This window comes from Sciurus carolinensis, chromosome 3 (genome assembly GCF_902686445.1).
Source record: "Sciurus carolinensis chromosome 3, mSciCar1.2, whole genome shotgun sequence".
NCBI classification, from domain to species: domain Eukaryota; kingdom Metazoa; phylum Chordata; class Mammalia; order Rodentia; family Sciuridae; genus Sciurus; species Sciurus carolinensis.
The window spans coordinates 115,252,529-115,266,047 of NC_062215.1; the positions used below are offsets into that span (position 1 = coordinate 115,252,529).

Sequence of the window (13,519 nt, forward strand, 5' to 3'; positions counted from 1 at the left end):
AATTAAAACAAATAATTGGAGACATAGCTAAGAGGTAGTGTGCTTGCCTTGCATGCATGAGAACCTCGGTTCAATCCCAGAACTGCCAAAAACAAAAAAAGCAAATAAAAGAAATGAGAAAGAAACCATAATTTAGAGAACTTACTCTTAATAATGTCCAGATTCCTTGATTATGTTCCAGATCCTGCATCAAGTGTCATAGATGGTTACATATCTCTTATAATAACTGGTAAGATACCATGCATATACTCTTGCCTCCATGTTTTTTTAAATTGCTATTCCTTCAGTTTGGAATGCATGAAAACAAAAATATGCATTCTTTACTTTCTTAGTCAATGAAAATCCTCTGCTTTTCTCACAGCTTCACTTAAATTCCCTGTATCTACAGTCATGCCTAATATTCAAAGTCGGAATGAATGTATTATGTCCCTTCACACTCTTCTGAAGCACAAAGTTCTGACACTACTTCCATTTAATGTACTCTGAATTTTTAAAATGGGTTGTTCTTTAGGCATTTCACTAGCCTACATCTTTTTAAGTACGGAGGAGAAGCCTTATCCATCTGGGTATTCCACTGTAGCCAGTTGAACCAGACAGGGTAGATTAGTTTTTGCTGTGGTAACAATAGGTCCAAAATTTTAGGGGCTTTAAACAAATGTTTATTTCCCATTCCTGCTTCATGTTTGTCATAATCAGCTGGAGATTCTCCATGTCTTCTCATTTTTGAGCCAGGCTGGGGGAAACACCATTGTCTCAAACTTTGTCCCTGACCTGGCAAAAGAGTTCCTGAGGGTCTAATTAAAGGGAGTAAAACATTCTTGCCCTAAAGTGAACATATTATGTTACTGACTACATAAAGAACTGATGTCATGAGTTTTCTCTTAAGCAAAATGCAGGCCAGGAAGTGCTATTAAGATATGTACCAAGAAGCACAGAATGCTAGAAAAAAATGATGAACAGCTCTAAGAACTAAAACACCACAACTTGCTTTTGTGTACCTGTGATAAATATGTACTAAGAGAATGAGTGAATGGATAAATTAATGAATCAAAGGCTGATAGAGCTGGCATGAATTCATAAAATGAAATATTAAGATAGTGTATTAAATTTTACATAAATTTGCAAAAAATAAATATGATAGGAAATTTTGAAATAATTCTTGCCAATTAAATTTTTATATATTTAAAAAAAACTTTCCTTAATAGTTACTTGATAGCCTGCTTTATTAAATTATAAAAATATAACAAATTAAAATTTCATACAAAAGGAATACATACAATACATACATACAATACATACAAAAAATACATAAAAACACATAAAAATACATACAAAAGGAATTGAAGATTTGAAATGTGATTTCAATATCAACATTTTTATTAATAGGTTCTTATTTTACCATTGGAGGTTAGGTCAGCTTGGGCTGGTGTAGCAAAATACCACAGACTGGGTGACTTAACCAACACTAATTTATTTCTCAGGGTTTCAGAGGCAAAAGGTCTGAGAACAACATACCAGCAGGGTTGCTTTTCTTTTGAGGCTTCTCTTCCTGGCTTGTAGATGGGTACCTTCTCTCTGCATCCTCAGGTGGTCTTTTCTCTGAATGTGTTCAGAGAGAAAGAGTGGCAATTCATCTTCTTGTAAAGACACCAACCTTTATAGATATTTTTTTCTAAGATATACTGACATTGAGTGATATACATTTGAGTATTGTATCTTCTCTTTTTAAACTCCTTGATCTTTTCTTCTTCTGAAGAAGTCCCTTCTTTTCATTCCATTGGGCTGCTGCTGCTGTTGCTTTCTTTTTCCTTTTTATATTTTTTTGGAAACAGGGTCTTGCTAAGTTGCTGAGACTGGCCTTGAATTTGAGATTCTCTTGTCTCAGCCTTCTAAGAATCTGGGACTACAGACTTGCACCACCACATGTGGTGGCTTATTTTTCATCTTTTTTTTTTTTTAAGTAACTGTGATACTCACATTTTTAGTGATTAAGTCGTCAAACTCCCAGTTCAAACAGGTTCAAGCAAAAATGTAAAAATTTATTCGTTCTGATGATTGGGGCTAGAATTCAAATATCAGTTCTGGAGATTTAACCTAAAGGTACTTTAACCACTGAGCTACCTTCCAGGTCCTTTTTGTTTTTTATTTTGAGACAGGGTCTTGCTAAATTACTCAGGGCCTCTGTAAGTTGCTGAGGCTGGCCTCAAACTTGCAATCCTCCTGAGCTGCTGAGATTTCAGGCCTGCCCCACCACATTTGGCTCCTCTATCATTTCTAATATGCTAAATCAATTTTGATGTCAGATATTATACCAAATATAATGCAATATCTGATTACATTCTTTTGGTTCCTTTTCTGTTTCTAGTGTTCTTCTGATAATGTCTGTTTATTATGATCATTATGAGCATTCATTCTTTTATAATCTTTGAGTATAATATTATAGCTGCTTTGGAATTCTTACCATTTAATAAACCTCCATGGTTTGCCTTCTCTCTCTCTTTTTTTTTTTCTTGGTTCACCAAGCCATAAGCATTTTATAAACTAATCAAGTAATTAACAGTTCACAAAAATCAGGGACATTTTTAGGTGGAAACAAAATTAACACCAACTCATTCCCTGGCAAATAATTCTTCTAAAATGTCACGTCCACACAGAGAGGTTTGGTGAAACTGTCTTCAAGAGGCTACCTTGTAGGCCAGACACCTCTCGGGTCTGCTTCAGAGGCGCAGGGATATTGGCAGAAGCCTGCTCCAGGTAGGCCAAGGAGCCCTGAGGGACTTCAGCTGGCTTTTTGTGCTGCACATTGATGTCCTCCAGCACCTGCTGCCAATGCCTTAGCTTTGTCAAATGCTTCTGCACTAGCGCATCTTTCCGCTGCAATTCATTCCTTAGTTCTGAGACGTCCTCTTTGATAACTTGCTCCGGTTTCTGGACAGACAACTGCAATCTTTTTTGTAGAAAGAAGCATTCTGTCTGTCTTGCAATGTCTAGAAACTTCTGGATACACTGATCAACACCTCGAATGACTACTCCAACTCGTCCACCAAGGTGCTGCTAGAGGTTCTCGGCGCTCCTGGCGCTGTGTGGAGAAGGGAAGCCTGGCCCGGGAGTCCCGGCGGGGGTGGCGGCGGCCCGGAGGCTGCCAGAACATACTGCCCAGCAGAGCCGCCATGTTTGGTGCCTTCTCTTTTGAGCATTGTCAAAGACACTGCACTAAAACCTCTCTGGATCTTTAAACCTTAGCATGGTTACTTTAAACCTTTGCCACACGTGCATAGATCAGGGGTCCACTAGAGCAGTTTATATGCTGCATTTGGGCTTCTCTTCTTTGGCTCTGTCACTTTCCAATTCCCTTGATTTTTTTCAAAAAATGACTCCATGTTTCTATATGAATTTTAGCTCAGTGCTGACTGGGTCCTGAACTCAGGCAAAATCTTTAAAATCAAGAAACTCACCCAGGGTCATTTCCCAATTATTTTGATTTATTTATTTAATTTTACTTTCTTTTTTTTTTAAAAGGTGAGTGTCACTCTCTAAGTACCTTAAGACAGTTGTATTTTGTTCTGACTTACAGTCATCCGTTGGAGAGTTGGTCTCACAGCTACCTCATCATTTTCAGGAGAGAACTAGAAGTACATTTTTAAGCCATCAAGTAAATTGCAAAAGTTTAATTTCTAAATGAATAGTATTTGAGTCAGAGAACATGTTGTGGTCTGTGTGACAACAATTCCTTGAAAGTTTTTAACACTTCCCCCTACCATGTATTACATTTAAAAAAAATGTGACATGTACATTTGAAGAAAAAAAAACCTCATTAGACTTTTAAAATGTTGCAGGGTTCTTTATATGTATAGTAGATGAAGTTGGTAATTGTGATGTTCAAAGTTTATATACTCTTAGGTTTTCCTGTCTACTTGAGCTATCAATTATTCAGGCAAGTGTATTAAAATCTTTTATTGTGTGGCAGATTTGATTTGCCTGTTTCTTCTTGTAATTCATTGACTTTTACTATGTTTTAAAGATAAGTTTAGTAGGTACATTCAATTTGAACTAGCTTGGAGTTTTAAAGCTACGTTTTCTTTAATAATATAAATATGCGAATATTAATTTTGATAGTTTTTAATAATATTTCAAATTTTATTAATCTGTATTTGGAGCTAACTTTTTTAAATAGCTGGATTGTAAAAGTCAGTCCGACATTCTTTTTTTTAAAACAAACAAACAAACAAACAATTCAATGGATAGATGGTCTAAACTTACAGTAGTTCAATGTAGTATTTTTGCACTTGACCATACTGTTAAAACAATATATATTCAACTTCAGGCAAGGTTGAGCACACCTGTAACTACAGCTATTTGCAAGACTGAGGCAGGAGGATCATGAATTCGAGGCCATTTTGGGAAACTTAGCAAGATACTGTTTCAAAATAAAATTTATGAAAATGAGTGGGGATGAAGCCCAGTGGTAGGGTGGGTGCCTAACGTGTGAAGTCCTGGGCTCAGTCCCCAGTCCCAGTTGCCCACTCCCAATTATACACAAAATATCTTCCCTAAAAACTATACCTCGAATTTTGAATTTTGATCAGTTCTCAACCTACTGATGCACAGTGTATACTCTTTTGTGATGCTGGGCAGCAGCAGTGAGTTGCAGCCCCCAGTAGTCTCACAAGGTTGTTTACTGTGCATAATGTTGCTCAGCTATGAGGTTCAGTAGATTAGATGTGTTATTTTTGGCTTAATATTTTCAACCAATGGTGGGTTTAATGGGATGGAACCTCATCACAAGTTGAGGAACATCTGTTTTTAGGTCTGTGATAAATACTGTCATGTCTTCATGGTTATCACTAATGCCATGACAGTTTACTCTGTGTTGGAATTGTTCTTTAGGGTATACTGTTTTATAGAGTACAGTGTGAAATGTCACCCTGGATATCAAAAAATATGATGGAGTGATTGAGAGATTGACTGTGGAGCCAGATTTCCTGGGTCAATATCTGTCCTGTTCTTGGTAGCAGTGCATCTTTGAACACAGAAGAACACTTGTGAGATCTCAATTTCTTCGTAGTTCTTTCCATATAGAGAACAGAGCATTACCATGCAAAATATTTGAATAATAACTTGAAGACTATAAACATTCTTTACATGGTCATTTTAATTTCTTACTTTGTACTTTCTGTCTTTTCCTATGTATCTCTTCCATCTCATTCTTCTGAATTTATTGAGTAGCAGCTTATTTTCTTGTCCTTCTCTACTGTTTTTTAAAAACAATTATGTAGCTCTATATTTAATTCTTCTTTGGGGACTCCAATTATGTTACACGTTCTCATAACTGCTTTGTTTCTCGAGCTTTTTATTGTTTCATTTCTTTGCCTATGTTGTCTTCTTTGTCATTCTTTCAAATCTCCTTCTTTTGAATTTATCAAATATTAGGCTATTCCCTTTTCCTTCTCTAGTCATTTTTAACATTTTATTCCATCTTCTTGTCATTGCACGTATACCTTTGCGATTTTAATAAGCAATTCACAATTTCTCATTTTAGTTCTGTGTAACCTGCTACTTAAGTCTTTTGTTATATTTTAATTTCAATGATTAAGCCTTTCATTTCTAAGGTGGTATAACATTTCTCTTCAAATATACCTCATCATTTTTATTAACTTTCATTCATGCTTCATATTTTAATCCCTCTTTATTTCTCTAATACCATTAAACATTATGCTTCATAACTGAAGGCTTTGTACATATGTTCTTCCCCTCCCCGTCTAGCAGTCTCGGCTTCCTTTTCTCATACTTTTATTAACCATCTTGTTGTGAGCTCTCGTGTCTTTGACTTTGCAGGAAGTGTTATGGCCTGGCTCGATGCATGTTCTCTCAGAAGAGATTTCAGTTAGTTTCTACCAGGAGCCTGGGACCACTGTCATTTGGCCCACTTCAGATTTTTGGCTTCCAATATCTTAAATTGATATCACTAAATTGATGATATGAATATGGGCCTTAAGTCTAGCTAAGTTCAGAGTCTAAGACTGAGTCTCAAGAGAGACGTTTTTCATAAATCCAGAATTAAGGCTATAGAAAATTTGTTGCAAGTTTCCTATCTGCCTTTGCAATGTTGATTTTTTTGAATGTTTTTGTTATAGTCTTATTACTCCAGAATTCATGCAGAATCTCTAATTCATACATGGATTCAAATCTTTGTCTCTATTTAAAAAAATTTTTTTTGAATTAGGACTTGAACCCAGGGCTCCATGTGTGCTAGGTAAGCATTCAGTCACTGAGCTAAATCCCCAACTAATTTGAATCACTGAATCAGTAGAAGACCACAGAGTTGTCTCTGACTTCAGTGCTTGCTTATCTTTCTCTATCCCCAAGAAATTTGCTTGCTTTCTTATAAATCCATCCATGCATTAAAACGGTCATTTAATAAGAAACTTGCATTCTTTATTTACAGATATTTTATGATAGGAAGGGCTTAGAGAGGGTATTTGATTATATGCTGGAAATTTACACTCATTAAGCTAAATCTTAAGAGTTAGTGTATCACCAGCATCCCTGTGAACTATTAAAATAAAAAAAAAATCTGCATGATTAAGGTATTGAAATAAAACCTGACTTACATTTCTATTCATACAATGTATTTCTAGTTGGACCTAACTAAATAAAACTATTCTTTCATAGATAGAATAAATTCAATCAAGTTTTTTGTTGCATATAGTTTGCAACTATAACCTAGTTTCTGCTAGGTTGTAGATATTGCTTGTAAATCATAGTTACATACAGTATACAGTATTTCCAAGATCTTTTTATTTCTTTCAACTCGTTGTAAAAGTGAATTATCTGAATATGCATGATAATATATATGCATGATAATATACATATATATGTCATTCTCAGTAAAGACAAAGACATTTACTGGTATTTTTGTTTGATGCATAAATATTTTGTTTGTTTCTGCAAGAATCAATTTTATTAACTATATATCTGAGTACTGAAAGTTACATGCTCTGCTAGTCGTTGATGAACGAAAGAGGGGTCAGGAAATTAATGAATGTATACCTTGAGTACACTATGATCTATTAGAAGAGACAAATGTATAAGGAGATAATTTTAACACTGATTGATAAACACCACCACATGTATACATTCAGATCACTAAGGAGAAATGATGTACTCCACCTGCAGAAGTCTGAGGAGGCTTCCTAATGCCCAAAGACATTCAAGCCAGTTATAGAAAGATAACAGTACTTTGCTAGGGGAAAAAAAAAGGAGAAGGAAGGACATTTCAGGTGAAGAGAGTAGCATGTGAAAGAGAAGATATCTAAATATTGCAGAATTAGAGACTACGTGATTTGGAAGCTGGGCACATGAGTTGTGAAGTGGTGGTTGATGACAGATAACAGTAGTGGGATAAGTGAAGGGAAGATTGTGCAGGGTGTTTCTTATTTCATGAAAAGAATATGGGAATTAATTCTCTGGGAAAAGGAATGCTCTTGGGTTTGGAGGGTTTCAGATACATGTTTCTATATAACAACAGGCAAAATTATAGAGGACAGAAAGATTCCAGACAGAAGAGGCGAGAAGAGAAATAACGCAGCAAAAGGTCCTACAGGCATCAGTAATTACTTGTTTGGATTCATCAAAGTTTTACTTTTTCCTGTCAAAAAATAAATTGTTGTAGGTTTTATTACTAGAGTTCTTATTGTTGTGTGATAAAACTGTACTCTAGGGATAGGACATAAACCCATTTCTTGGAGTGTTGGTGGCAAATGTTATGAATGACAAAGAGGAAGTACACTTGTGGCTTGAGACAATTTAACAAATGACTAGTGAGTTGTCGACTTTAACATTATTTTATTATATATCAGATTTTGTCTTTTAGAAATCTGTAACAACACAGAGAAAAAGTAATAGCCATCCTTTCAGTTATTCAAAGCATCCTTCAACTTTATGGCAGGAAATCTTCAAGGATGAAAAGAATTTGTTTCTTAATGGGGTTAAAGTAAAATCAAATGTTGGGTTTTTCTGTTAAATATTTTCAAAGTAATGTTTTAAAAAGCATATCGATGAGCCAGGTACAGTGGCACACACCTGTAATCCCAGAGACTTGGGAGGCTGGGGCAGGAGGAACGCAAGTTTGAGTTCCGCCTCTGCAACAGTGAGATATTGTTTCAAAATTAAAAGGGCTGGGGATGTGGCTCAGTGGTAAAGCACCCTGGGTTCAATCCCTAATATCACAACAATTAAGAAATAAATAAAAAGAAATAAAAAAGTAAAAAAGAGCTGGGGATGTAGCTTGGTTTTAAAATGTCCCTGGGTTAAATCCCCAGTATCACCAAACAAATATATGTGTGTATATATATATATATGAACTTTATTCTTTAAATATTCCCATATAGAGAAAATTATTTGCTTTGAATAGGCAATTTGATATGGAACTTAAAATTAAAGGCATACTAGAGGCAACATTCTTAATCAACATCCTATTTGGTAAAGGAGGAATCTGAGGAGTAGAATTTGATTTGCCTGAATTACACAGCTAATTTGATAACAAAACTGAAACTAAGAGCCAAGTGTCAGGATTCTTAGCCCAGTTCTTTTTACAATTTACAGTTCCACAGAAATGGTTAAAGCTAGCTTCCTTTATAATTACTACTATCTGGTTTTAAATGCACAAAAATGGTCTCCCACATTACATTATTATGTACTAGTTATTTGAAAGTGAGATACATAAATTTACATAGCTATTATTTTTTGGCTACATAAGTAAAACCAAGAACCCCCCCCCCCCATAAAAACCTTTGTTTATTTTACCAAATAGTCATTTAGTGTTACTTATTGTTGAAATTAAGTTTCTTCATTTCCATAGTATTGTTATTTCTATGGCCACCTTCATAGAATAATAGTAATAGAAGGATATTTCTTGTGGAAGCAGTTATTTTAAAAATCTATCAAATATATCAGCAGCTCTACATTCTGAACAATAGTAACCTTACACTAGATAGGTATATTAAAAGTATTCTCTCTTTTCAGCTAAAGCCTCTTCTGTTTTCAGAGATGATGATTTATATATAATACATACTAATTAATAGTTCACATATAGATTGGCTAATGATTATATAATAGGATACATAGAAAGGCTAAGGATTTTGCAAATCAATAAATATTTGACTTCTCTGTGGAGTCTGTGAAATCTCAAATTGGCTTAAGCAGAAAGAAGCCAATGAATTCCAATTAGTCACCTTATATAATTTATTTGGGGGAAATTATGAAATATATATTTAGATCCAATACACATTAGAACATGAATTTTTCATTGAGAATAAAATTTGTTTTTTACCTGACATAAATCCAAGGGAAACTGAAAAAGTTAACATAAATTCTTAATCTTTGTACCATTAATATTTTATGTATAGATAAAATTCAGAATGCCTTTAATAACAAAGAATGTAACATTTGTTAGTCATCAGGAAAATAGGAGATGGCATCAAGTAAATCTAGAAAAGTGTGATTAGAATGCTTATAGCCAAAGGAATTTATTGGAACTGGCAGCCATTGTTGGTGGCTACTATTATTATCAAACCTGGAAGTGGAATATAGGGGCTTAATACTTTGTACATGTAAAAGTTTATAAAAATGCTTATAATTAACCTTCTTCTGAGGAACTTCTTGTTGGATCATATAGTAAGTTATTGGAAAATTCATATGAACTTTCAGGTACTATTGTCAGATCAATAACATATTTCATTAATTATATATATTTTAAACCGCCAACAATAAAAACAATCAGAGGCCAACAAATGAAATACAATTAAAAAAATGAAATATTTATTCTTTTGGCTCAATAATGAAGTAGCTCACCATTCTTTTTAGTAATAGCAATCCCCTGCATGCAGTTCATCAATACACTACAATAAATAGTTTTGTAAAAGTAGTTAACAGTAAAGTTTTGGTTTGTGCAAAAAACAAAAATTTATAACATGTTAGGTAATTGCACAACGTTGCCACTTTGTTCATGGCTTAAAAGGACAGAGCCCATGTTATATCTGTAATAACTTTAGTGCAGCAGGAATTAAAAAAATAAGCCTAGTCTGCATATGCAAATACTACAAAAGTTGAGTTAAAAAAAAAACTTCCATGAATGAAGGGTTATTTTGAGGCAACCATAGTTGGTAGAAAATGGTCTAGGTTTGTGTTTTTGACCAATGTATTTCCTATTGGAATGGTAGAAAATATATTATAACAAAGAAATTCAAAAACCCATTGTCTAACTTTTATTTTAGGAAATTATCTATTGAAAAGTCTTATGGATTCAAAAGTTTGGAATTATGATTATAAATAAAAGCAAAAGCATAAAGTAAAATAAATTGCCATGTCATCAACCTGAAAATAATTTTCTTATGTACAAAATGTTGACAAATAAAATTGATCATATTTTTACATTATTTATATTTTAACAAGTCTTGGACATACTTTTAGCAAAATATGAATATGACAGTAGGCTATATGCAGTGTGTTTCATTGAAATTGAGAGAGACACTGTATGATATTCAAGTTAAAAATGTGAAAGTAAAGGAGTTTTTTAGTAACTTCAATCTATTATGCTTGACATGTAGACAGAGCTGGTTGACTTCATTCTACCACCAACTTGTGACTTCTAACCAAGACTTATGAAGAATGAATTGAGTAAAATAGAGCAGCATAGGCAATATTGACATGCATTAGTGATAGCCTTCAAACTATTTATGTGTAATGAGTGAACAGGTTATATCCCTGTTGGAAGCTCGCAAAAGACACATAAACTGTGGTACATATTTAATTTAATATTAGTTCTTTATTGGGCTATATATGTGTATATATTTGCCCAAACATGCACCACAGGATAAAATAACTATTTACATAAAAGAGGGTATTTAATTGACATAAACGGTCAGCTTTGCCAAGAGTAGAAGATAGCAAAGCAATACTGCAGCAGGAAGTGGAACTACTCTAAAGTCGTACTTTAGATATACTTTTCTAAAACAGATTTATTAGATTACTTTTTTTGGAAAGCATTTAACCAAAATTAAATATAGATCTCTGGAACTTAGAATAAAATTTGCACTTGCTGAAACAGAATACTTTGCATAAAAATAATCCTTTAAATATTAGAGGAGACTTTACAGGCACATAACTGTTCAGATGTAAACAAACGTAACAGACTAAAACACTTTTTAAATTAAAGCGTCTAGAAAATGGAAGTACTTGAAACTGTGAACATCAGAATTTCTTTTTCTGGTTTTGAGCAAGGATTTCATCTCTCAGGCAAAAAAATTTTTAAAAAAATTTTTTTGGTACTGGGATTTAACCCAGGGACACTTAACCACTGAGCCACATTCCCAGCCCTTTTTATTTTTTATTTTGAGACAGGGTCTCACTAAGTTGCTTAGAGCCTCGTTAAGTTGCTGTTGTTGGTCTGGAACTTGTGATCCTCCTGCTTCAGCCTCCCCGGTCACTGGGATTATAGGGATGCACCACCGTGCCTGGCTCAAGCAAAATATTTTTGTCTGATTATTTGAGAGACTTATGGAGTAGGAACACAGAGTTCTTATATAATTTCCCCTTAACATAAACCTCATTTACAAAAATAGTGACATAGTATTATGAATAAACTATGAATTGAGGACCAGGGAAATCCACTAGAACAAATTTTGTAAAAATATGGCAGATATGGAAGTTAAAAATAGAGTGGACGTGAGTACTGTACTAAAGGTGTTTGGTGTAGTCACAACGATCACTTTGCACAGCTTTCCCTATGGTCTAGGTAGCCATTGAGTCCTCCTCAGCAGTGTCAGCTGGTAATGAAGCAGCAACCTCTTGTCAATGTGGATACCCTGTCTCACAGAGTTGCAGTGACAGAGAGGTCACTGTCTTGTATAGGCACTGACCATGAGTATTTGTTACAACAGTCAGTTTGGCAAGGACCTCCTCTGGAGTCCAGTTGACACGTACACTTTACCTTCATAGGCTGTAAACAATTGATTACAAAGATAATTCTTTGTTTCTTTTTACTTTTGATTTTCTCTGACCTCTTTCCCTTTGCTTTCTTTTTCTGGCTTGTCTTTCTCAAACTTTTCTTTGTCTGGTTTTGTTACACTATCATAGGAAGGAGGAGAAGTGGTAGAGGAACTTCCATCTGTTTTCTCTGGGGTGGAATTCCCATTTAATTTGTCAATAATCATGCCTTCTTTTATAGGTAAGTCAATCCTCCCTTTGATTGTCTCTTTGTTATATTTACTTGATATGTTTTTTAACCTTTGCTTCAAAAGATAGCATCTGAAATTACGCTGAATGATAGCAGCTGACACCTCCTCTTGCTTGCGCTTCAAAGTGGTTGTGATGGGCTCATAAGAGACTTTGGAGGGGTTCGATGCCATGAAACGGTCTTCCATCTGTATTCGGAGGGCATCCATCTCTCCACTCTCACCCAAAACACGCTTTGTAAAAGCAAATAAAATGTCGAGGCAATGGATCCGGTCTCCACTGACCATCGGCAGGTCCATAGCAATGAGTTGGACTTTGTTTGGTTTTGCTATGAGAAGAGGAGGATCCAGGGCAGCTGCAAAATCAGAGAGCTTGGAGAACTCTATGAACTGGGTTGCATCAGGATCAAACTTCTCCCAAACCTCATAGAACATCTCAAAGTCATCCTCACTCAGGGGCTCTGCACTTTCTTCAGTAGCAACACTGAAGTTCTCCAGGATGACAGCAATGTACATGTTCACCACAACCAGAAAGGATATGATGATGTAACTGACAAAAAAGAAAATCCCAACAGAGGGGTTCCCACAGTCTCCCTTAACTGAACTTCCAGGGTGAATTGCATCAGGGTCACAGTCAGGTGGGGCACTGTTGAGAATAGGTGCCAGCAATCCATCCCAGCCGGCAGAGGTGGTGATTTGGAACAGACAGATCATGCTGTTGCCAAACGTCTCAAAGTTGAACATGTCATCAATTCCAGCTTCCTTCTTAACATAGGCGAAGTTGGACATTCCAAAGATGGCGTAGATGAACATGACCAGGAAGAGCAGGAGGCCAATGTTAAACAAGGCAGGAAGGGACATCATCAAAGCAAAGAGCAGCGTGCGGATCCCCTTTGCCCCTTTGATCAGACGTAGGATTCGGCCAATCCTGGCGAGACGGATCACTCGGAACAAGGTAGGGGACACAAAATATTTTTCTATAAGCTCAGCAAGAAACATTCCTGTGTAAAAATACAGAACAGAGCAAAACAGTGAACATATTGCGCTTATGTGAGCACTTTATCTTTGCATGGTCTGTGAAAACAACATACATGTTATGAATACAAACCTTTACTAAATAATTGTATATACTCTGTAGCAATTAAATAGTGCAGAGTTTCATCCAATGATTGTATAATATCATAAACCAATATGGACTTTTGTAAAATTCAAAATAATCTCAGATATCATCATGGCAATTTAAGATCACATACCCCAAGTTTCTATGAACGCTATCCTCACAAATA

General features: G+C 35.2%; 1 protein-coding gene and 1 pseudogene across 2 annotated transcripts in view; both read right to left on the reverse strand.

Moving 5' to 3' along the window:
- Window positions 1-2,640: 2,640 nt before the first annotated feature.
- LOC124979476 (mediator of RNA polymerase II transcription subunit 28-like) lies at window positions 2,641-3,172 on the reverse strand (annotated as a pseudogene).
- Window positions 3,173-8,284: 5,112 nt separating this feature from the next.
- Window positions 8,285-13,519, reverse strand: part of Scn3a (sodium voltage-gated channel alpha subunit 3) — an 82,045-nt gene continuing 76,810 nt past the window's right edge. For both annotated transcript variants that reach the window (XM_047544858.1, XM_047544859.1), the window contains exon 26: window positions 8,285-13,234. In XM_047544858.1, coding sequence (XP_047400814.1) covers window positions 12,039-13,234 — 1,196 coding nt within the window. In that variant the 3' untranslated portion in view covers window positions 8,285-12,038. The remainder of the gene's footprint in view (window positions 13,235-13,519) is intronic.